The sequence below is a fragment of the Xyrauchen texanus genome, chromosome 16 (genome assembly GCF_025860055.1).
Source record: "Xyrauchen texanus isolate HMW12.3.18 chromosome 16, RBS_HiC_50CHRs, whole genome shotgun sequence".
Taxonomy (NCBI): Eukaryota; Metazoa; Chordata; class Actinopteri; order Cypriniformes; family Catostomidae; genus Xyrauchen; species Xyrauchen texanus.
Genome location: NC_068291.1, coordinates 39,160,334 through 39,183,368, shown reverse-complemented (window position 1 = coordinate 39,183,368; position 23,035 = coordinate 39,160,334). Strand labels below are relative to the sequence as shown.

General features: G+C 37.7%; 1 protein-coding gene across 1 annotated transcript; it reads right to left on the bottom strand.

The window, feature by feature from the left end:
- Window positions 1–6,900: 6,900 nt before the first annotated feature.
- adpgk2 (ADP-dependent glucokinase 2) lies at window positions 6,901–21,067 on the bottom strand. Its single transcript, XM_052146125.1, has 6 exons — window positions 20,841–21,067; window positions 19,473–19,632; window positions 15,907–16,097; window positions 14,026–14,122; window positions 13,747–13,883; window positions 6,901–10,303 (listed from the first exon to the last, which is right to left on the bottom strand). The coding sequence occupies exons 1-6, from the start codon at window positions 21,028–21,030 to the stop codon at window positions 9,633–9,635; spliced, it is 1,446 nt and encodes a 481-aa protein (XP_052002085.1). The 5' UTR covers window positions 21,031–21,067; the 3' UTR covers window positions 6,901–9,632.
- Between the last annotated feature and the right edge of the window lie 1,968 nt (window positions 21,068–23,035).

The following is a 23,035-nucleotide window of genomic DNA, read 5'->3' as shown; positions in this document are numbered from 1 at the left end:
AATCACATTATTTCTTATTTATGTACGTTTACTATCACAACACTTCTGTTGTTTTGCTATTATTATGATTTTTTTTTCTTGCTTAGAGATTATACAAATGAGTAAGCCTACTCTCTCATATACATTTTCAGAGCCACATGGTGTCACGGTTCATCGATCCATGTGTTCATTCCGTCATCTGTTGGTGTGTTTATAGGTGTGTGGGTGTGGGTGTGTAGTGCTCTTTGTTGCTTAGCACCAGCTGATTACGCTACTGCCGTCAGCTGCTACTAATCACTACCGCTTGTTAGCTGCCTTTATCTGGCTGGTAATTGTCTTGCATGGTGTCGGTTCGTTATTCATGTTTGTATTCTGTTACCCAGTTCTGTTTACCTCGTTTCTTGATTGTTACTTCTAGGTCGCCCGCCTTTAACACAGCGTTTTAAGTTTCTCCCTGTACTCCCGTCTCTAATAAACTGTTCACTTGCACTTGGATTCGTGAATCATCATTGTGACAGAACGAACCGACCCAAGATGAATCCAGCAAGTGTGACCGAATTGACGGAGATTCTATCTAGGAGTGAGGCTCGTATGCAACAGCAGGAGGAACAGGCGGTGGCCACGGGTCGTGCTATACAGGCGTTGGTAACCCAGGTCTCCGAATTAACCACACAGTTGCAACAGCTAAGAACCGAGACGGCTTCAGTGCGAGGTCAAGCGACTACAAGTCCACCTGTTTCGGTCGCGCAGACCATTCGAGCTACTGAACCACGTCTTCCACCTCCAGCGTTTTATTCCGGTGAGCCTCAATTATGTCGTTCATTTCTGGCGAAGTGTTCACTGCACATCTCTCTGCAACCTTCATCATTCCCCACTGAGGAATCTAAAGTGGCTTTTGTCATCACACTTTTATCGGGGAGAGCCGCGACTTGGGGAACTACGGTGTGGGAACAGCGACTTCCTTGTTGTGACTCTTTTGATAGCTTTTCACACAAGCTCAGAAAGGTCTTTGATCACGCAGCCTCCGGTAGAGACGCAGCGCGCATTCTCGCGGAGTTGCGCCAAGGAGATCGTCCAGTCACGGACTATTCTATTGAGTTCCGCACCTTGGCTGCGGAGTGTGGCTGGAATTTGGAGGCTCAATGGGACATGTTTTTACACGGACTCTCTGAGCACATCAAGGATGAAATCTATGCCATGGAATTACCCACGGGGGTGGATAAGCTCATCGACCTAGCCATTCTGGTGGACTTGCGATTACGACGATGGGGACCGCGAACACAGCGAGGTTGGCCGGTCGCTGCACAGGCTAACGCATCTTTTCCTGCTGTGGAAATTGCAGAGTCTTTTTCAGGTCCTGAGCCTATGCAGATGGGCAGATCTCGTCTATCGCAAAGGGAGAAGCAGAGAAGGAGAGAGAAAGGATTGTGCTTATATTGTGGAGCCGTTGGCCACATTGCTCTCCAATGTCCGGTAAAAGCCATCGCCTGCCAGTAGGTAAGAGGTTACTGACGGGTGGATCTGTTTTGACTAAATCCTCTTTTTCTGCCACTCATCTCACAGTCAGTTTAAAACTTTCTGCTCAGAGCGTTGACTGTGAGGCTTTGATAGACTCTGGGGCAGAGGGAAATTTTCTAGACTTTAACTTCGCTCAGAGACTCATGATACCGGTGGTGAGACTCATGATACCGGTGGTGACACTCCCTCAACCCATTTCTGTAGTAGCACTTAATGGCCAACTGTTACCCTCTGTTACTCACTCCATGGCCGCAGTGAGACTCGTTACCTCTGGTAACCATTCTGAGGAGATCGAGTTCCTTTTAATCCACTCCCCTTCTGCTCCTGTGGTACTTGGCCATCCCTGGTTGGCACTCCATAACCCGCATATTAATTGGTGCAGGAATTCTGTTTTGTCTTCTAGTGAATATTGTCATGCTTCTTGTTTAATGTCTGCGTGTTCTCCAGTGTCTTGTGTTGTGTTTCAGGATGAACACGCGGATCTATCTAACGTGCCACGTGAGTATCTTGACCTGAAGGAAGTGTTCAGTAAGTCTCGGACTGCTTCTCTCCCTCCGCATCGTCCCTATGATTGTGCCATTGATTTACTGACAGGTATGTCTCCGCCGAAAGGCAAGTTATACTCACTTTCCGCTCGGAAAGGGAGGCCATGGAGAAATATATTTCTGATTCTCTAGCCTCTGGGTTCATCCGCCCCTCCTCCTCTCCAGCGGGGGCAGGGTTCTTTTTTGTGGGTAAGAAGGATGGCTCTCTGCGACCTTGTATTGACTACCGAGGGTTGAACAACATCACGGTAAAGAATACCTATCCTTTACCGTTGATGTCTTTGGCTTTCGAGAGGTTGCAGGGAGCATCCATCTTCACAAAATTGGATTTACGCAACGCTTATCATTTGGTCCGCATGAGGAAGGGGGATGAATGGAAAACCGCTTTTAACACCCCCAGGGGTCATTTTGAATATTTGGTCATGCCGTTCGGCCTGTCTAACTCCCCTGTGTGCTCCAGAGACTGTTAGAGAATGGGCTTTTTGTCAAGGCGGAGAAATGTTCGTTCCACGCTCAGTCGGTTCCTTTTCTGGGTTATATCATCTCCTCCGAGGGGGTGCGCATGGATCCCGACAAGGTTAAGGCTGTGGTGGATTGGCCAACTCCAGATTCCCGTAAGGCCCTACAGAGGTTCCTGGGGTTCGCTAATTTTTACCGGCGTTTCATTCGCAATTTCAGCCAACTAGCCGCTCCTCTGACTGCCTTGACCTCTTCCAAGACTACGTTCAGGTGGTCTGGTGTAGCTGAAGCTGCGTTTACCAACCTCAAAAGCCGCTTCGTTTCGGCTCCCATTCTTATAGCCCCTGATCCTTCACGTCAGTTTGTGGTGGAGGTCGATGCATCAGGGGTGGGGATAGAAGCGGTTCTTTCCCAGCACTTGCCCGCGGACGACAAGATGCACCCTTGCGCGTTTATTTCTTATCGTTTGTCTCCTGCGGAATGTAACTATGACATTGGTAACAGAGAGCTGCTGGCAGTCAAGTTAGCGTTGGAGCAATGGCGTCATTGGTTAGAGGGTTCAGGGGTACACTTTATCGTCTGGACTGATCATAAGAACCTTGAGTATATCAGATCAGCTAAACGACTCAACTCCAGGCAGGCTCGGTGGGCACTTTTTTTCGGTCGTTTCGAGTTTTCCTTGTCGTATCGTCCGGGCTCCAAGAACATCAAGCCTGATGCTTTGTCTCGTATTTTTGATCGTTCCGTTTGCCCGTCTACTCCCGAGTGCATTTTTCCTGAGAGACTCATTGTCTCCACACTCGTTTGGGAGGTCGAGTCGAAGGTCCGTGCAGCCTTAGAAGGGGTAACGGCGCCGCCCGATTGTCCATCGAGATGCTTATTTGTACCGGAGGGGTCAAGGTCCGACGTAATCCGGTGGGGTCATTGTTCCACTATAGCATGTCACCCAGGAGCTAATCGCACCAGTTTTTTGGTCAGGCAACGATTCTGGTGGCCCTCTATGGCTCGCGACATTCGGAGTTTTGTATTGGCATGTTCGGTCTGTGCTCGTGGTAAGACTTCCAATCGCCCACCGGATGGGTTACTCCAGCCGCTGTCTGTGCCTTCTAGACCCTGGTCCCACATCGCGCTAGATTTTGTCACTGCCCTCCCGCCCTCCCAGGGCAATTCGGTCGTTTTGACCGTAGTGGACCGATTCTCGAAGGCGGCCCATTTCATTCCCTTGCCTAAATTACCGTCTGCCAAGGAGACAGCGGTTGCTGTTGTAGATCACGTCTTTCGACTACATGGCCTCCCGACGGACGTGGTCTCGGACAGGGGTCCCCAGTTTATTTCCAAATTTTGGAGAGAGTTTTGTCGTTTACTGGGGGCGAGTGTCAGTCTTTCTTCTGGGTTTCATCCTCAGAGCAACGGGCAGACCGTGCGTGCCAACCAAGACTTAGAGAGAGTGTTGCGATGTTTGGTTTCTCAAAATCCTTCCTCCTGGAGCCAGAAGCTCTCATGGGGGGAGTACGCACATAACTCGTTACCAGTGTCATCCACGGGCCTATCTCCATTTGAGGGTAGCGTAGGGTACCAGCCACCTATTTTTCCCAGTCTGGAATCCGAAGTCGCGGTCCCCTCTGCTCACGCCTTCGTCCAGAGGTGCCACCGCACATGGACCAGAGCCCGCGAGACTCTGCTCCAGGTGAGGGCGCGCACTAAGGCCAAGGCCGATCGCCACCGGTCAAAGCCTCCCTTGTACGTTGTGGGTCAAATGGTGTGGCTTTCTACTAAGAATATTCCGCTCCGTTCCGTGTCTAATAAACTTGCTCCTAAATTTATCGGCCCGTTCACTGTCACCAAGATCATTAGTCCGGTGACAGTCCGTCTCAAACTTCCTCCAGCGTACAGGAGAATTCACCCCGCCTTTCATGTCTCCAAATTGAAACCGGTTTTTCGGTCTAACCTTAATCCGCCAATGCCGGTTCCCCCACCGCCGCGACTCGTAGACGGGGAGCCTACATATTCGGTTAATCGTATTCTGGACTCTAGACGGAGGGGACGCGGATTCCAGTACTTGGTGGACTGGGAGGGTTACGGTCCGGAGGAGAGGAGTTGGGTTCCTGTTAGGGACATACTGGATCACTCCTTTATCGAGGATTACAATCGTCAGGTAGGCTCTCCTGGGAGTGCCAGGAGGCACTCTTAGGGGAGGGGGTACTGTCACGGTTCATCGATCCATGTGTTCATTCCGTCATCTGTTGGTGTGTTTATTGGTGTGTGGGTGTGTGGGTGTGTAGTGCTCGTTGTTGCTTAGCACCAGCTGATTACGCTACTGCCGTCAGCTGCTACTAATCACTACCGCTTGTTAGCTGCCTTTATCTGGCTGGTAATTGTCTTGCATGGTGTCGGTTCGTTATTCATGTTTGTATTCTGTTACCCAGTTCTGTTTACCTCGTTTCTTGATTGTTACTTCTAAGTCGCCCGCCTTTAATGCGGCATTTTGAGTTTCTCCCTGTACTCCCGTCTCTAATAAACTGTTCACTTGCACTTGGATTCGTGAATCATCATTGTGACACATGGGGAATGTCACTTGCCTGTTACACATGAACAGTATGTCATAGACGCTATTTTTTCCTCAAGGCGGCCCTGTTGTTTTAATGATTGACTTGATTAACACGTGAATTCGACATTGAAGCAAACAATTATGAAATTATCAATGAAATTACTGTCATAAATCACAAAATGTTCTTGTTCTTTAATTGATAAGCACAACTTTTTCCCACATGTATGATACTTTTGAAATAATAAGTATATATATATATATATATATATATATATATATATATATATATATATATATATATATATATATATATATGTGTTTAAATCCAAGCTTATTTTTTGATAAATGTTTGTCTGATAATATAATTTTAGTAATTTAAGGTTTTTTGTTTAATTATTCAGAATCTTTATAAGAATTCTAATTATTCCATAAGAATTTGTTATGGTGAGACCAGTAATAGCTAATTGTGATACTTTCTGAGATTTGCCCGTTTATTCAGAAAAGGTTTAGCCTAGCTGTAAAATGTAGCCTCAAACATCTTTGACATGTCATCTGTCTTTACCTGTATTAGTTATGTTTTTAACTTAATCGAGCCTGATACAATTAAACTAGCAGAACACAGTATTACGGGTTGTTTTTTTCTTCTTTTTTTAAATATAGGCGTCAATTGTTACCGCAACTGTCTGTTATTTCTGGAGGGGTTCGAGATATGAATTGTGCTTGCAAAGAGTGTGAAATGGGTGCGGTGTGCACATTGTGCTGGGTGACCAGACCTCCTGAGGAAACCGTACAACCAGGGCTGGACTGGGAAGATAAATCATCCCAGGAATTTACATGGCAACTGGCCCAAAACTTGTTGAGGGGGGGGGCGCGGTCCTTTTCTCCCGATTGCCAGTCCGCCCCTGATCAGGCCCAAAGTGTGTTGGCTCACTGGGAAAATGCCCGGTATGCCAGATTACCTGTCCAGCCCTTCGTACAACTGTAATAATGGTGGACATTTATGCTAGCATGGCATTAAGGAACTACTGATGAGGGTGTGGGTTGACCAATCAGTGTAAAGGGGCATCTTATGCCCAACCACATGTGCATATCAAGTATTCAAGCTGTTTATCCATTTCAAATACCTACACACAACACACACACACACACACACACACACACACACAAAAAAATCAAGTTAAAAAACGAATATTGTTTTCTCATTTCTTATCATGGACGAATCGAAAACTATCAAAACATACACGGATGTGGGCAATAATGCAGATGTTTTAAAAGTTAATTCATATTTCTTTTTTTTCACATTTAAGGATCTTTCGTGTTTCTCTTGATATAAAAGGCATGTGATTGGCCATAGACAAAAAAACAAAAAACAACTATTGATAAAAAAACAGCCCAAAGTATTTTTATTGACTTGACTTTCTAGGCCGGAAAATCTTGGATTCCACAGTAATCCGGGAACATCACATACCTGATTTTAACATGTAGATTATATTGTTAATTGTCATATTTTAACATTTATGAAAGCTGCAGTTGTCTCCATACCTTTTTAATAAATGACTCTGGTATTCATAATAGCCTACATTATGAAATTTGGAAGGACACTAAGACAAAAGTCTTAAATGGGACTTTCAGATTTACAATTTAGGACTTGTATACTGTATCGTTTAGATCTAAAAAAATGTATTATGAAATATAGGCCTATACTTAACAATACATTAATGAATTACTTAAAAGCTTATCAATTAGACTGATTTATGCACCTGAACACATCACTTGAAATGCCCTAATTGAACATGATTTTACTGAGATTCATAGTCAGTAAAATAAACAGAAATACGCAAGTGTATAACAAATGGAATGTTATATTTTATTACATACATAACTAAAGAAGTCATTCAGAAACAAGATTGTTTTTCCTTCAAGACATATGTCATTGAAAATCTTCACATAGCAAAAGAAAGAAAGAAAAACAGACAATTCCAGCTTACCCAGCACAACACTCAGGATAACCATATAAATGCTACAATTGGTTTATACAGGATTAAACCCTCATTTTTAATTTTTTAAACGCCCATTTGTATTATTACTTTATAATTACACAAATTAATCACATTCACTATTGTTCACACTAAAGATTCTTCATATCATCCACTGGGCCATTATTCGGTCATGTACATCACAGGCTCAGATCTCATCCTGGATAAACAGTCTCATCACACCATCTTAATAGTTTATAACTCAAGTGTTGTGGATCATAGGCTATCCAGGCTACTGTAATCCCTGAGACATTTCATATATCAGCTGGTGAGTGTTTAAGTGCACTCACCCTGATATCTCGGTCAGGGTGGGTCATAATTATCTCCTGTTCAATATCGGGTTACACTAGCATAGACAAGCACTCTAATGTACCCTCATGTAAACAAATGCAGGTATACATTATAATTCAGACATCAGTTCATCTGTATAAATTATCATAGGCACAGGAGGTAGGTAATCGTTTGCACTCAGGGTGACTAGTGGAAGATGCGACTATGCAGAATGGAAGCCAGATTTGCTTGGACATTTCTGTATATTACTACACCATCACCATTGGTTCAACCAAAGCAAGTCCTTCAAATCCTTCGCCTACAACTTTGTAAATGCAGGTAGTTTTTGAAACATTGAAAATTGTTCGTAAGGAAACAAGTGGTTTTGGTTTCATATTACATCCATTTTAAGAATAGATGCCTCATGCTGTTTCACCTTTAATAATAAAAAGAGAAAACTCTCTTTCTGACAAATATACTTTTAAAACATTTCCCTTTAACCATCAGTTAAAATCAAGCCACGTGCCCCAATTAACAGAAAAAGAGACATGTTTTAGCATTCATTCATTGAGACTGTTAGGAAATGAGATAAAGTTTATGTTCGAAATAGAATACTAGTTTACTACCTACTGTAGACTGCCCACAATTTGTTTTAATAGTAGGGGAAACAGTTGGCATTATTCCGCAATAAACATTTCAAATTGTAGTTACATAATTTCGTCATCATGTGGCATGTTTTTTAGTTAACTTGAATTTAGTTAAACATTGAGTTTTGTCCAGTTATCATCTAGGAAATAAAAATTGTGTAAAAATGTCTCAACTATTTGCAGTCATAGGTCATCAGGGTGTGCACAGTATACTATATATTAGCAAGCAATAGTAAGGTAGATACGTTTCTGAACGGAGTCAAAAACATGATAAATAAGACATGATAATGTGATAAAATAAGAGCGGAAGACAGAAAGGTGGAATATGATGAAGATATGGAATGCAAAAAGAGTAGAAAATTCAACATGGCTGCTTTAAGACAAATAAAATCACATGACTTGAGTAGGCAGAGCATAAAATGGTAGAGGCAGAAATAAAACACTACCAATAAGGAAGCTGTGCTAAGTAAAATATTGATGTTGAACCAAAATTGTCTGAAACACCCCATAACGCTTCAGTTAGGCTAAAGTTTGATGCTTTTTCACTTGTGATAAACACAGGGCTTTTGTGCATTCAATGAATTGATTTCAGCCATAATACACACACACATATATATATATATATATATATAATGAGCTCTGGGTGCTTGACATTATTCTTTGTATTTTAGAAGATTAGTGGCATAATGTGAGTGAAGTGAATGATTCTGAACACATTTTAAGACATTATTGTGTGACAATGTATAAGTGATGTTTAATATGTTTTGGTAACGGGAAACAGTGACCTACAGGTGGGGTGGATGAATCTCACGAAAACACGTCCAGGTCACATTTCGCCTATATATGTATACACACACATATAAATATATATACACACACACCCACACAGATACACACATATAGATACACACACACACACACACACACACACACACACACACACACACACACGTGTGTGTGAAAATGTGTTTTTTTATATAAAAATAATTTTATATCATTTTTAGAACATTATGATTATTTTCATTGTGACATTTTACAACAATTATTGATAATCATAATTATTGACAATTATGTAATTTTCATGACAATCAAGCACATTTGCCCCCCAAAATCACTTTACCATTATACATTCTTTTTTTTAATCTCATTATTGTCAATGGTGATTCTTATCTTATTATTGTAATACAGTAACTTCGAATAAAGGCAGTACAATAAATGCTACCACAATGTAGTAATACTGTATAAACTCATTCTTATACCATAATATTTTCACGCATTACAGTAATGAAAATTCCTTCATAAGAATCGGAGGCTAAATTAGCTTGACAGTCATTATATGTCACAATGCAAACAATTTTCTTTCTGTAAAATATAATTTCTTTCTTTTGATTTTGTGGTGAAATGTGACCCGGACATGATCTTGAGAGGTTTCGTGAGATTCGCCCAACTATATATCGTTTGGACCCAATGTTTATATTGTACATGATGTGTCTCTATGCCTTTACCACGAAAAATAAAATAAAATCAATAAAAAAAAAAAAGAATAGCAAAAATCTCAAAATAAAACCAAAGCATGTGGAACGAAGAATATCTCATCCATGTCCGCACTGTACGAACATGCTTTTTTTGTTCAAATCTGCAGTACGAGCCCAGCGGCGGAAATGTTGTCCCCTCCTCCAGCCGTCTGGTACACCTCGGTGCACACTAGCACAGGCGCCACACAAATCTCATAGTCTCCCTCATCCCAACAAGAAACAGGTCGCGATTCTTTAAGTGGGATCCTCTGGCTGCCTTCTTGTCTGCTCACTGAGAACGATTCATCCATGATCAACCGCGCTTTACTGAGGTCAATGTCCGGCGAGCCACAAACGTGGCGGTTGGCCGTTAGAGAGGCTTTGGCCGTGGCTGACATGGTGTTCTTCCACAGGGAGCCACGCTTGACGATGATAGCCTGAAAAGCCAGCGTGTGGACGTGGAGGCGTGTGAGCGGGCGGCCTGTCTCGGCTTCCTGGTGGCGCTGGTTTACCAGGCGGTAGAGTTCCCGCATCTGGTCCAGCACGGTGGCTACACGAGGGTTGGGGTCGGACAGCACGGTCAAGTTGCTGCCACGGAAAAGGCTCAGGAGATTGGGAAGCTCTTGCTCATTCATGCCCAAAGAGTCGGCATGTGGAAGAACAAAATCCAGTAGATCAGACATCAGACCTTCGTCCACAAAGCTGGCCATCTCGAAATGGACTGCGGTCTGTGGGGACGCGGAGGACAGCATCTGTGCCAGTTTTCCCAACAAAGACTCACGCTCTCCTAAAGGAAAAATATGTCATTATGGAATTTCGATTTTTTGGTTACAATTAACAAATGCTCATTATTAAACGAGCACATCAAAAATCAGTGTTCAAAACCCTGTCTTTGTCTTACCTCTATAAGCCTTCAGTAAGGATTTTATATAGAGTTGTCAGGTCGGATTGGTGCTAAATTGAAGGATAGGACAGCAGTCTCCAGATGCGTGTTTAACTGTTAATGGTTACTTGCTATAATGCTTGGAAATGTTTTCTGGTAGGGTTGTTGAAGCTTATATTGGTCATGCTTTAATGAATTAAGCATAACTCTGGGAATATTGCTTTTACCTGTCACAATAAGTTTTCCGGTGTAGTTACAGTAGCATGTTTACTAATATTTATGACTTCTGTGTATTAAATAACATTGCTTAAGTTTTGAGATTAACTAAGTGTGTTCTCATTTCTTTTAACCAAGTCACACAAGTTATTTCACTTTTCACTTCCCTTTTAGAAGATAGTCTGTATAAAAGTTAATATAAGTTAGTTCCCCATGAATGTATAGTATATACTCATCTCAAGTTGTTTAAAATGTACCGATTTCAATGCATAGTAATATAAATATTAATTGATTTAGCGTGCAACCGTCTTTCTATTATAACTTTATATCCAAAGTAACAATTAAAGAATTGTTGTTAATTATAGTAATTATTATATTGCATATTATTTTCATATTTAATAAAGTTTATTTAATCACCATCATTCTTGAATCCTCGTTTTGTGTTTTATATTAGCCTTATTGTTTGCAGTGCATACACCTACTAGTGTAGTATTATGGTTCCCTTGCATTGTCCACTTTAGGCTTTAGATTGTAATATAAAAATAAGTGTCTTCAACTCTTTAAGAGCTTCACCTCTTAAATTGATATATGTAGTACAATACAAACATTAAAAAAAAGATGGTGCACTTATATAGGACCTTTTTAACCTTAACGGTATTCAAAGCGCTTTACACTGCGTCTCATTCACCCATTCATACACCAATGGTGGCAGAGCTGCCATGCAAGGCACTAGCCTGCCATTGGGAGCAACATGGGGTTCAGTGTCTTGCCCAAGGACACTTCAGCATGTGGAGTCACGTGGGACGGGATTCAAACCACCAACCCTACGATTAGTGGCCGACCCACTCTACCAACTGAGCCACAGCTGCCCCGGCCTACATTTAAATGTAGTGGATAGCACACTTGGACAGTCATATTAAAATATGAAGATAAAAGTATTGTTTATCTTTCTCAAAGCAATTAATTTCTTGGTTATAAATGTTTAAACGAATAATATAATATCAACATGAAAATAGCACATTATGAGTCCGTCTCTGCAGGTTAAGATCTCCATGTGATGATCACAGGCAAACAGGTGACCTCAGATTCTTTTGCGCAGTGCTGAAACAACTCACGTAAAATATTACTCCGCAAGTTGCTTGCAATTTTAGGTTTCAACCACAAATGTCGCTAGAGAACCCAAAATAGCAACATAAAGCAGGATTGTTTTCAATCAAACATGTAGTTCTGCCTCAGTCTCACACTATTGGTTGACATATCGGGCTGCTCGAACAAACATAGGAATGATTTAATAGTGTCTAAGTGTTGACATTTTTTGGGAAGTCAACCTACGAATGGCTTACTTATGGTCTCAGGGCACTAAACTAGTATAGGAAAGTATAAAAGATAGTTCTCCCAAAAATTTAAACTTTTAAGTGTTTGAAACAACATTACTTCAAAACACAGATCGTTCCAATTTAGAATTGGAGAGAATAAAATTCTCAAAGTCAAATTAAATTCGATTTCATTTGTCCACATGCTTGAGATGTTACCAGACTAAATGTGGAACTGTTATTAGCAATCCTAATTTCCCTGTAGGCCAGGCTGACATAGAAGTGAAAAAGCAAACAAAATCACTGAGAATTAAGACCCATTATTACGCTCCGTCTACTTTCCCAGGGAGGCTGAGAAATTTTGTAAATCTCAGCACGTAGTGTTAGTTTAGTCTGCACTGCTCCAAACCACCACTGCTGCTTGACACACAGGCTGCCACTTTACAATTTATCATATTATCATGTGCACAAAATAACAGCACTTTATATTAATAATATTATTCAGTAACACTTTGAAATAACCATAAACAAACAGAACTTATTGCAAATCACTAGTGCATGTACATTCAAACATGAAAATATTGAAATATTGGACCCCTAGAAAGTCTCGTTAACACAACATTTTTACATTTGTCTACCAACAATGTCCAACAGTGTATGTACATGTATCACAGGAGATTTGTCTTTTTTTTTCTTCCGAAAGTCATGAAAACTTCCACCCAGGAGTCATTTTCAGCACATTTCAAATTCTGTGTTGTTTTTAATAGAATTCTGTAGTGGAAATGACAGTGACGGAAATTACATTTTTAACGTTTTTGAAATAAAATAGTCTGCTAATTTCATAAACAAATTATGTATTCTAAATACACACAATTAAATAATATTTACACACTTTGTTTAATTTGTCAAAATTACATCTTAATTGGAAATGATGCGCAATAAACATATTCTGCTAAGAAGTGATATTTACCTTCATTCTACAAACATCACTAGTCTCATATTTCATCTCAAGGATGATCTTCACTGACAATTTTTTTTAACTTGGAAAACAGGTCCAATAATTTTGATAAACATTTATTAGGAGCAAAATTGTTTGATGTGGTGGAAATGACGCCATAACTGGGATAGTCGTTTTTTTACATTTATAGAGATAATGTTCACACATTAAATATTGAAATGGTTTACGTTTATTTTACTCCGTTTAGATTTTCATAATTTCTGAACATGCAATAATTTGTATTTTTATCATGGATTTTCATAATTTAATATTGAAAGTCTGGGTCAAGGATAAATCCAAAAAACCTATATATAAAAGGCATTTGAAAAGTAACAAAAATAAATGATAAAAGTGTCTAGGTCATTTTTAATGTGTCCTTCATATAACAAAAAGAAAAAAGCAATGAAAATCAACCCCTTTCCAAAGTAGAAGAAACGCCCATATATGACAAATATGAATCAAAGTTAAATGATTTTTAACTATCTGAATTTACATTATATAATGCTTAGCAAATCATTAGTCAATGTCAAATTTTTTTTTACATGTACTGTAAATGGGGCTTCCCTGTGCATTATCTCCCCACCAAATGCTAGGGTGTTCTGGTTGGTTGCCAGGACGATTCAAGATGGTTGCTATGATATACTGGGTGGTTGCTAGGTTGTACGTATGAACACTAATAATTGTGATACTTGTCTTTGCAAGGACCAATAACAATGTTTTTATAAAGTATATGCAGTATTTTATGTTAATCTTCCAATATATAATTAATAAAATTGGTCTCATGTGACCTCACTCACTCACTAACTCACTCACTCACTCACCATGTTTGAAAGGGAAGCTGTCCATCATCTGTAGCCCTCCAACCACAAGAAGATCTGGGTTATATCCCTTCAGCTTCTCCTGAAATTGCTCCATGGAGTCTAGGTATGGATTATGGTCATCACTGTGGACAATGTACCTACAGCAAAAGTAAAATATTTCAAAACAATTAAAGCATAAGCTTTTTCAGCTCTTATATCATAAGGTCTGTAGATGTTACAGAAAATAAATCACACGATAGTGAGCACTGAGCACAATAAATCAACCCAACGTACGCCCACCTGTTGGCCCTTCGGGAGGTATATGGCCCCCATGTGGCACCTGTAGGGTACTCCATTATCAGATGGATATCTGGCTCATCCACAGTGTTTCCTGCCACTGAGGAAAGATAAAAAATTATTAATTGAGATGAGAAACAAAACCACAATGGAAAACAAATGGTAAAGGGCTGCAACAAGCACCTTTGTGGAATCTTAAAAAAAAAAAACAGGAAACTGAGAGACATTAAGGTGTTCAATTTTAAATACAGCACATCAGAGCTATAGAATGTGACATAAAGAAGACTTAAAAAGTATTTGAACACACAAGCCAAATTTGAAAATGTTTAAATGTCATTAAATCAGATAAAAAAATTGCATTTATTTGAAAGAAAATGACTCAAGCACACATATCACCCCAAAATTTCGCAAAAAAAAAAAGGTTAAAAAAACTGAAGTTAGTTCTGAAAAAAAAGCCTTGGTTTAATGTTTTGTTATCAGTAACACTTTACGATCAGGTTGTATTCATTTTAATTAGTTAACTACTAATGAACTAATATTGAAGAATACTTTTATAGCCCTTATAAATCTTATTTAAATGTTAATTTCCACATATACTGATTATTTTTTTACATTAAAAGTTTTACGTTAATTATTAGTTAATGCATTATGAACTAACGTTAACTAACAATGAACAATAGTATATTCCGTGCTGGGTAGTAATGGATTACATGTAATCTGGATTACATACTTAAATTACAAAAATAAGTACTTTTATTTGGATTTCATTACATTTTATAACGTGCATAATCAGATTACAGTTACTTTTACAGATTACGTTACAGGATGTCAGAAAAAATGCCTGTCATAGATTAAGGCTACACCTTCTCATTAATAATTATGAGGACATACACTACACATCGTGCATCTCAATATAATATCTAGTGACTTTCAATATTTATTTCAAAGCTGGATAATAAAAAGTCCAATTCCTTTTCCTAATTTCCTAAATAACAACAATTCGCTTAAAATGAAAATGACAATCATGTTCTAATTGTCTTCTAGTGTTCGTTTTTGTCCCTTTAATCACCTTAAAACTTTGTTTTACTCAGCAACTGAAAGTTTCTCTTAAACTTTATTTTGTCTATTATTTAATAAAATAAGTGTTAATTGGTACTTAACAGATTTAAATGTATTGATCAGATTTTTATCAAAATTTACAAGGAGTATTTAAAAGTAATCATATTAGATTACCTGAAGATTGTAATCTAAAAGATTGTGTTACTGATTACAATTTAAATCATGTAATTTGTAATCAGTATCAGATTACATGTAAGAAACAATCTTTATGAAACAATGCAAAAGTATATTTATAAATCAACATTAAATGAATATACAAGGTTACAGGAAGAAATGTGAAGCTTATAATTTTATGAAAGCATTTACTTGAATTCTTCTGTTAAAACTAATTTGTTATGTGAGCTGTACATTTGTATAAATCATAGTTATACTGTTGTTTTTACAGAGTTGTAAAATTAAATTAAAATCAAGTTGTAAAATTTGATATAACTTTTCACAGAAAAGGTTAGTACGCGATTATATCACACTAAAATCGTGTTAACACGAATAGAGTTTACATCTTGTTGCTATACTTTTGAAACAGTATTTTAACATTTACAGACTAGCCCCATTTACTTCCATTGTAAGTGCTTCACTGTAAACCCAATTTTTGCCAATCCAATCTCATTGTAAAGTGTTACCTTGTAACAGTATCTAATGCAATGAAATTAATACACTGAAGTGTGACTTACACTGCATGTACGCAAACTATTCTTAAATGGCAGATGAGAGACTTTTTTTAAAGCCCTGAGCTGTAAGTATGAGTGGCAAATGCTGTTACGGCACCTGTGATGCGCTGAGACAGAATCTCGGTGAATTCTGTGCTGAAACTTCCCCCTAAAAGCACATCACACCCTTCTAGTGCCATCCTGCTGGCCATGACAGGTGCATTTCCTCCTATAGACCACCTGTTTCCTGGCAATTCACGAGAAGCTTCCACCAGTTCACTAAAGAGAGTGTCATTCATCATAAACCTCCTACGAAAACAGTGAAGGGGAGATAAAGAAACTGTCAACGGTAAAACAAAGAAGGGTAGGAGTAGTTTGACAGTTAATGTTTTGGGATGTTAACACAAGGTTGCCCATTCAGTTATTTAATGACTCACAAACTATATTTACTGCAAACAAGTGATCGACTGATATGGGCTCTTCATCAGCCAAATATAATCAGTCAATATTAAAGGAGCAGGAATGGACAATATAATGCAGATGCAATGGCAGACAAACACAAAACTGCTTACACAACTGACTTGCTTGTGAGACAGTGGCCATCCAGAGTAGAGTTTAGAAATAAGGTGCTTGAAAGACTCTGAAAGCTGCTCAGGAAAAGTTTCAGTGAAGTCCAAAGTATACTTTGGGTGTCCGTGTTGCGGATCGCTCCACGCATAGTATGTGTGATGCACATTTTTTTGACCAGCGGACGCGGTCCTCGTTTGTACATGTCATCTGCGCATGTGCTGGCCATTGACTGTACTAAGACTGTCTCTCATTCGGAAGGATGCATCCTCCGGAAGTCTTGTCCTTTGAAGGCTGCAGTATACCAAGTGTCCTCCTTTAAACAAGTCTCATATAATAAGATGGCCTTCATAGAACAAATGGAAACATAACGTAACATGGTTGCTATGACAGCACGCCACTCTTTAACAAGCGCGAGTGCTTTGAGTGAAAAGGGAACAAAGTCCCTTTAGAAGAGAATGTATGAGGTACATTTCAGGAGAGTTATAATGATGTGAAGAGAAAAGAAAATAGATTTTACAGGTGTACTTTTATTCTAATACTTTATTTTAATTATATATTAATATAATTATACATATTAAATTCTCTGCACCCATCTACTGAGGTACTTCAACTTGGGAATTAACATTCCTTGCGTTTGAACATCATATTTAGGGGCAAATTTAATATTTATATATTCAAATATATTATATAAAAATTTTCTGAATCGTGATTCATTTGATTTTTAACAGTTTAAATCGATTATTGACCAACACAAACGATTCTCAATTCAAAATGTATATTTCAAAATCGATTCATATGAATCGGCAGGATTACTAATCGATGCATCGAGAAAACGAGTGAATAGTTACACCCCTAGTAATCGCAATCCTGTTATGCGGTCGATTCAGATGAAACATGCTAAGAAAATGTCTTGGTCCTAGTTTACTCCAAAAGCAATTAGAAATTATATTTTGCATATAAAAAATGTCGATGGTCATTATTATAATCTCATTACAGCAATGTGAAAAAAAAATATATTATTGAAACTGTAAAGTATTTATAGATCACAGCAGTTTACTGCCTTTAATTTTCACCGATTTTAATAAGAAAATCACTGTATATCAAATTTATTTTTACTATAATATCTGTTATGTAATGAGCATCATTACTGAAAACAATAGTAAAAGTAAAATGTCCAGCCGCGTTATGGTAATAAGAACTGGGGTGTAAAATGTGCTTAATTGTCCCAAAAATTACCCAGAACATCTCAGATAAAGGATAACATTTTTATTAAAGAAACAAAAATGAAAACGGGTCAAACAACAGCGCAACTCCGAACAGCGCACAAGGGTTAATGCAAATGACAATTTACAATACAATTTTCTTTGTATTGATTTGGTTTTAAATATGACCAGTATTACTTGAGAGGTTTTGTCAAAATCACCCATGCACCCTTCAGCAAGTTATAGGGTTTTAAGTGCACACTACATCACTTTTTGTATTATACTTGCAAAAGAACAAAAATATTAAAAACGATGATCAGAAAATGTAGAAACGAGAAAGCAAAAATATAAATAACAAAATGACGTCTCCAACGTCACTCTACTGCAACTTTGCAGAATTTACAGTCTTGAAAAGTTGCATCTATCAGAAACTGAGAAAAGTCACTATGTAAAAATAGCTACCAGTGTGTTAGGACGGCTTTAACATTAAATATTTTACTAAGAATTTTAAACGGTTTCAAAATACCATGTGTGCTTAAAAGTCTATTTAGCTGATAAGAAAAGTAGTAGTCCACTTTAATCGCTAGTTACAAGACAGAGGAGAAATTCCCAAATCAATGTAACATCCAAACATGTGGTAACACTTAAATCTTCAAACACTACAGTGTCATTTCCAAAAAACTTTGGCAGCAATAGTTAGAAATGACATTCCATTCACTATACAGTATCTCAGCATGACTGCAATATTATCTTGAGAGGCCTGTCGCACTGCTCAGAAGTGTGAATTCTCTGGCTGTCTTTGGAATGAAGATGGCAGCTGCCATACTGCCTGTGCACATTTTAAACATATTACTAGAACACTATGAGCCTGATCGATTCAATTTAAAGAGGTCATGACATGAGGAATCAAATCCGTGAGTAACTCATGAATAATTAATATGTCATGACTGTGTGATGGTTTATGGTGCTGACATCCCGTTTACACCGGGCGCGTCCGTTGACGCGATGCAACGGCTTGAGGCTGTCTTCACCGGGCAGGTCGACACAAACTTTCTAAACTGTTTATTTGTGTTGTTGGCAGTGCAAAATGGAACAGGACATCCGTTTACTGTCGGTGCAACGCGCCGCCACGGACGCTTCCATGGTAGACGCTCGCGTCCGGTGTAGACAGGGTGTGAACATTAACAGTTGTGCTTGAGATGAACAGCTTAATATAATTGGATGCATCCTGACATTTAGTTTTATAATGTTGTTGAGTTGGTTCATTTTCTTCCGACTGAGTTTCAAAAATGTCTCTATTTGAGGGGCTGCACAATGTTAGCCAATCATAACAGTGGCCATTTACGTTGAAGTTGTAAGGAGGCACTTACGACAAAACAGATCGTTTCCGACAGAGGGCCAAAAACAGGGTGGAAAATGATCATAAATTACTAAATTATGACTGTTTTAATGCAAAAAATGGCCCCATTAACAAATTGATTTCATTATCAATATTTATAATATTACATAGTGGCTACTAAAAGCATTTGGACACTTAAAAAATGCAAGAATGTCACTGCATAAGAAACCAAAACATCAAATTAAGTCTAAAAGTCAGTTCCACATTTACTCAGACAATTGAAGAGTAAAAGTTTAGCATCATTTGTTTGCAAATGCCACTTGAATGGCTTTTAGTTATGTGTGCAATAACATTTATACATTTTAACTGTGATAAGTGCCCAATACATTTTGGGGCCATTACATTTATATACTGTATACTGTACTATACTTTATAAAAACTTATTTTTTCTTTATCAATTACAGTTCACATATTCAATCAGAGAATCCATGTAAACTTGTTAAATAACTCCATATTGTGCAATCACAACAGTCCTGAGGGCTTTTTAAACATGCTTGAACAGCTCAAACTTACTCTGAAGCAGCTCCAGGTGAGAAAAAATAAGCAAAACTCTGGGCCAGCTGATCTGCATTCTCTATGTAGTCGTGGTGGAGGGGCTGATCCGTCGGCTTCAGACCGATTTTGTTTAGCAGAGCCACTCCATCCACTATGATATCCACACAACCGCCAAACCCTAGATAAGAAGACTGAGAGATTACATGTGCTGTTCGATAGTCTAATCTAATCTAATGTTACATTTATTCAATATTTGAACCTTGCCATCCAACACAACACAGCTAAAACTCATAGGTTAGACCAGTGGTTCTAAAGTGGAAATATGCATATTTATAAACTTAAGACATAGGCTGAATAGGAAAGTCAATTTGTTACATTTTTATTTTATTTACCTTTTTCATTAAATTTATCAGAACTGGCTAGCAATCCAAACCCACATGTTCAGAGCCACTAAGTTAGAAACTATATTCCTTTGACTGAGTATTTGAACTGAATAAACTGGATTAGAAATAAATGGTTGGCTAAAACATACTTGACTACAGACTCAAGCAGTTCTCAGAACACAATGCACTCACAGGTACCAATAATGAGTAAAATAAACAGGGAATTCCAGCCAAATCACAGGCTAATCATTAGGTCAACAATCAGTAAAGACTAAATAAACAGGTGAGCAATCAGTATAGAGCTTTAACTGATTCAATAACAGTTCTATCGACAACGATTCAGTCAAATGTATAGATTAAGATTGTGCCTGTATTAAATGCAATACATGAAATACAATAGATTAGAATATGTGTGCAACAAGTTAATAATTTAACAATACTGGTAATCATGTGTAAACCTGGTAGTCTAAAAAGTTATTTTCATTGGCATGTACTAAAAACATGTTACTGTAGAGACTGTTTTAACCAACAATGCCACAATTTGCTAAGAAAATATGCAAATCAAACATGCAAAACATGCCAGCTCTTAAAAGATCAGTAAAATAAGCCATTTTATCAGATGAAAAACGCAACTGAAATGTCCTGAAAACAGATATACGTATGTCAAATAAACGTGCTAATTTAAGCATAACATATGTTATTGTTATTATTATTATTATTATTATTATTATTATTATTATATGTAGTTGTTTAAAAAGTAAAGTATTTAAAAATAAAATTGATAAAATATCGACTTATGATTATTATAGAAATAGAAATAGTATTAAATTACAAACAAATTAGACATAATACAAATTTAATTACAAATAAAAAGCATAACACTGTACTACTTAAAAAAAAAGTTGCTATTCTCAAATTTCTCAAAAATTTAGTTCATGAATATGCATTGCATATCATCAATTATTTACGTTCCATGCTGTTAAATGAGTTTAAAGGTCTATACCGATGGCCACTCGCGGTCTGGACACGTTCATGTCTACTTTCTGCTCCGCTCGCAGTAATGAAGAAAGAACGGCGTCCAGTCTATCGTCCAGAATCGAACCGTCCGGCGATCGGAACCAATACGCCAGCAGCACAACTGCAAGAGACAAAACCGAACCATATTTAAAACCAGAGAGTAGCTCAATGGCCATTGCAGATGTATGAACACACTCCTTTCCCCTCTCTCTTTCTTCCTCAGCCAGTATGTGATGATGAATCGGGGGGCGGATATTTTTCCTCTTAGAAACAGAATGAAGGGGTAGAATGCCCATTAAACATAAACCAATTTCCTAAATGGGCGGAGATTAATGGCCCGAAAGTTGCCTCTGATTTGTCAAGTACGATAGACGTAAATAATAATTCTCGTACTTTGAATTTTCTGTGGGAACTTTAATTGCACTGCTTATTACAGACTCTTAGTATTATTATTATTCAGTTATACATTATTGTCTATACCGCTACTGAATTATCGCGCTGACACTTTGTCACGTGGTTTATGATACTTTTCTCCGCGATGGTCAAAATTAACCAATCACCAGACTTTGTTATCACCTGATAAGGATTTCATATATATATATATATATATATATATATATATATATATATATATATATATATATATATATATAAATAAATGTTGGTTTTATATATATATATATTGTAAGTGCCTCAGTGTAACCTTGATGTTTGCCTTTTCTTAAAGAAAAAGAGAAAAGCGGGGCAAGAAATTAGTTTTTGTGGTGATCAACATTATGCCACTAATGCTGTTCATTGAGCTTAACTTGTATTGCATCCAGAATATTCCTTTAAATTCGTTTTGAAGAGATTGCTTGAGCAGATTTAGATTTGTATATTGTACATTGGACTTAATACGTTAATATATTCTATTGTTTACAAATGTCTGTATTGACACAAAACGTTGAGATTTCTGACTCGGGTTTTGAGCTATCTTGCGCCCTCTTGAGGACGTTTTTGACTGCTTGAAAACAGCTACTTGCAAGCACCACATGCCACCCAATGTTTTTTCTTCCACTGTAGAGAAACGTTATCGAGTGAGTCATTTCCGGTCATGTATTTTTTTCAAAATAAAAGTTATTTAATCGTTAAAAATCTAATTGAATGTTGAGCAATATATGAAATATGTGTCAAGTAAAAACGAACATTTTATATTTTGCATGGAAAAGTTCCCTATGCCTAACATAAATTTTCCTTTGTTTGGTGAAAGATTGGCCACTGTAGTTGTGTAAAAAGCATGAAATGTAATATTCCTGTCCTATATAGATTTTCTGTTCTAAGTGTTTGCCTGAGCAGAAAGCCTGGCCAGGATCTTGTTTCAGTGTAACAGAAACTCATTTATCTGGGACAGAGCTATACATAAACAGTCACTGAAGAAAATGAGTATTATATTTCTGCATGCGTATGCCTACATGATATTCTGTGCCTGGTTTATTTGCTTAGTCCTCTGTTTTCTTAAGATCACTGCAACACTATTAGTAGAATTAGGATCTTAAAATATACAGACAGACGGACAGAGAGACAGATTTAATTAACTAAATAACAACAAGGCATAAAAGCCAGTTTTTATCTTCAAACTTTAATTATTAAAAAAATAAAACATTCTATTTCCAATAGAAAACATGGAATAAGTTATTCATTTGGTCTGTTTCCAAAGGTAAAATACAAAACATAGCAAGATATTAAAAGAAAAATTCTATATTACCAAAGGTTTAATATTTCAATAATATATTTGTAACCTAAACAAATACCTTAAACATGAACTAACAGAACACCAAAAAAGCTTAATTTTAGATCAACTTCTGTTCTTTTTATCTGTTACAGTACATGCCTTTAATAATTTACTCATACAAAACTGTAATAATCTAGATTTATATTGTGCTTAATACAAATGATATGTGCTTATCTGGCATATAATAGTTTTTAAACCAACATTTAGCTTAACAATTTTTTGTCATTGCATCAGAGGTCTGGGAACATGGACAACATTTTCACAACACTGACTTTAGATTATCTACAATGTCTTAAATATTATTATTATTATTATTATTATTTTACAATAAATACACAATTCAAGTTAAGAACAAGAAATTCAGCCCACAAGTAAAATTGCAACACTGTCTCTGTTCCTGGAAATAGAGA

Bases quoted from the DNA above. Each gene is read 5' to 3' on its own strand.
- adpgk2 (XM_052146125.1), bottom strand. From the start codon at position 21,030: ATGGCCATTGAGCTACTCTCTGGTTTTAAATATGGTTCGGTTTTGTCT. The intron at 14,123-15,906 runs GTGCCGTAACAG...ATCTTTCCTCAG, and splicing joins TCTGTCTCAGCGCATCACAG to TGGCAGGAAACACTGTGGAT. The intron at 13,884-14,025 runs GTGGGCGTACGT...CTTTTGCTGTAG, and splicing joins ACCTCCCGAAGGGCCAACAG to GTACATTGTCCACAGTGATG.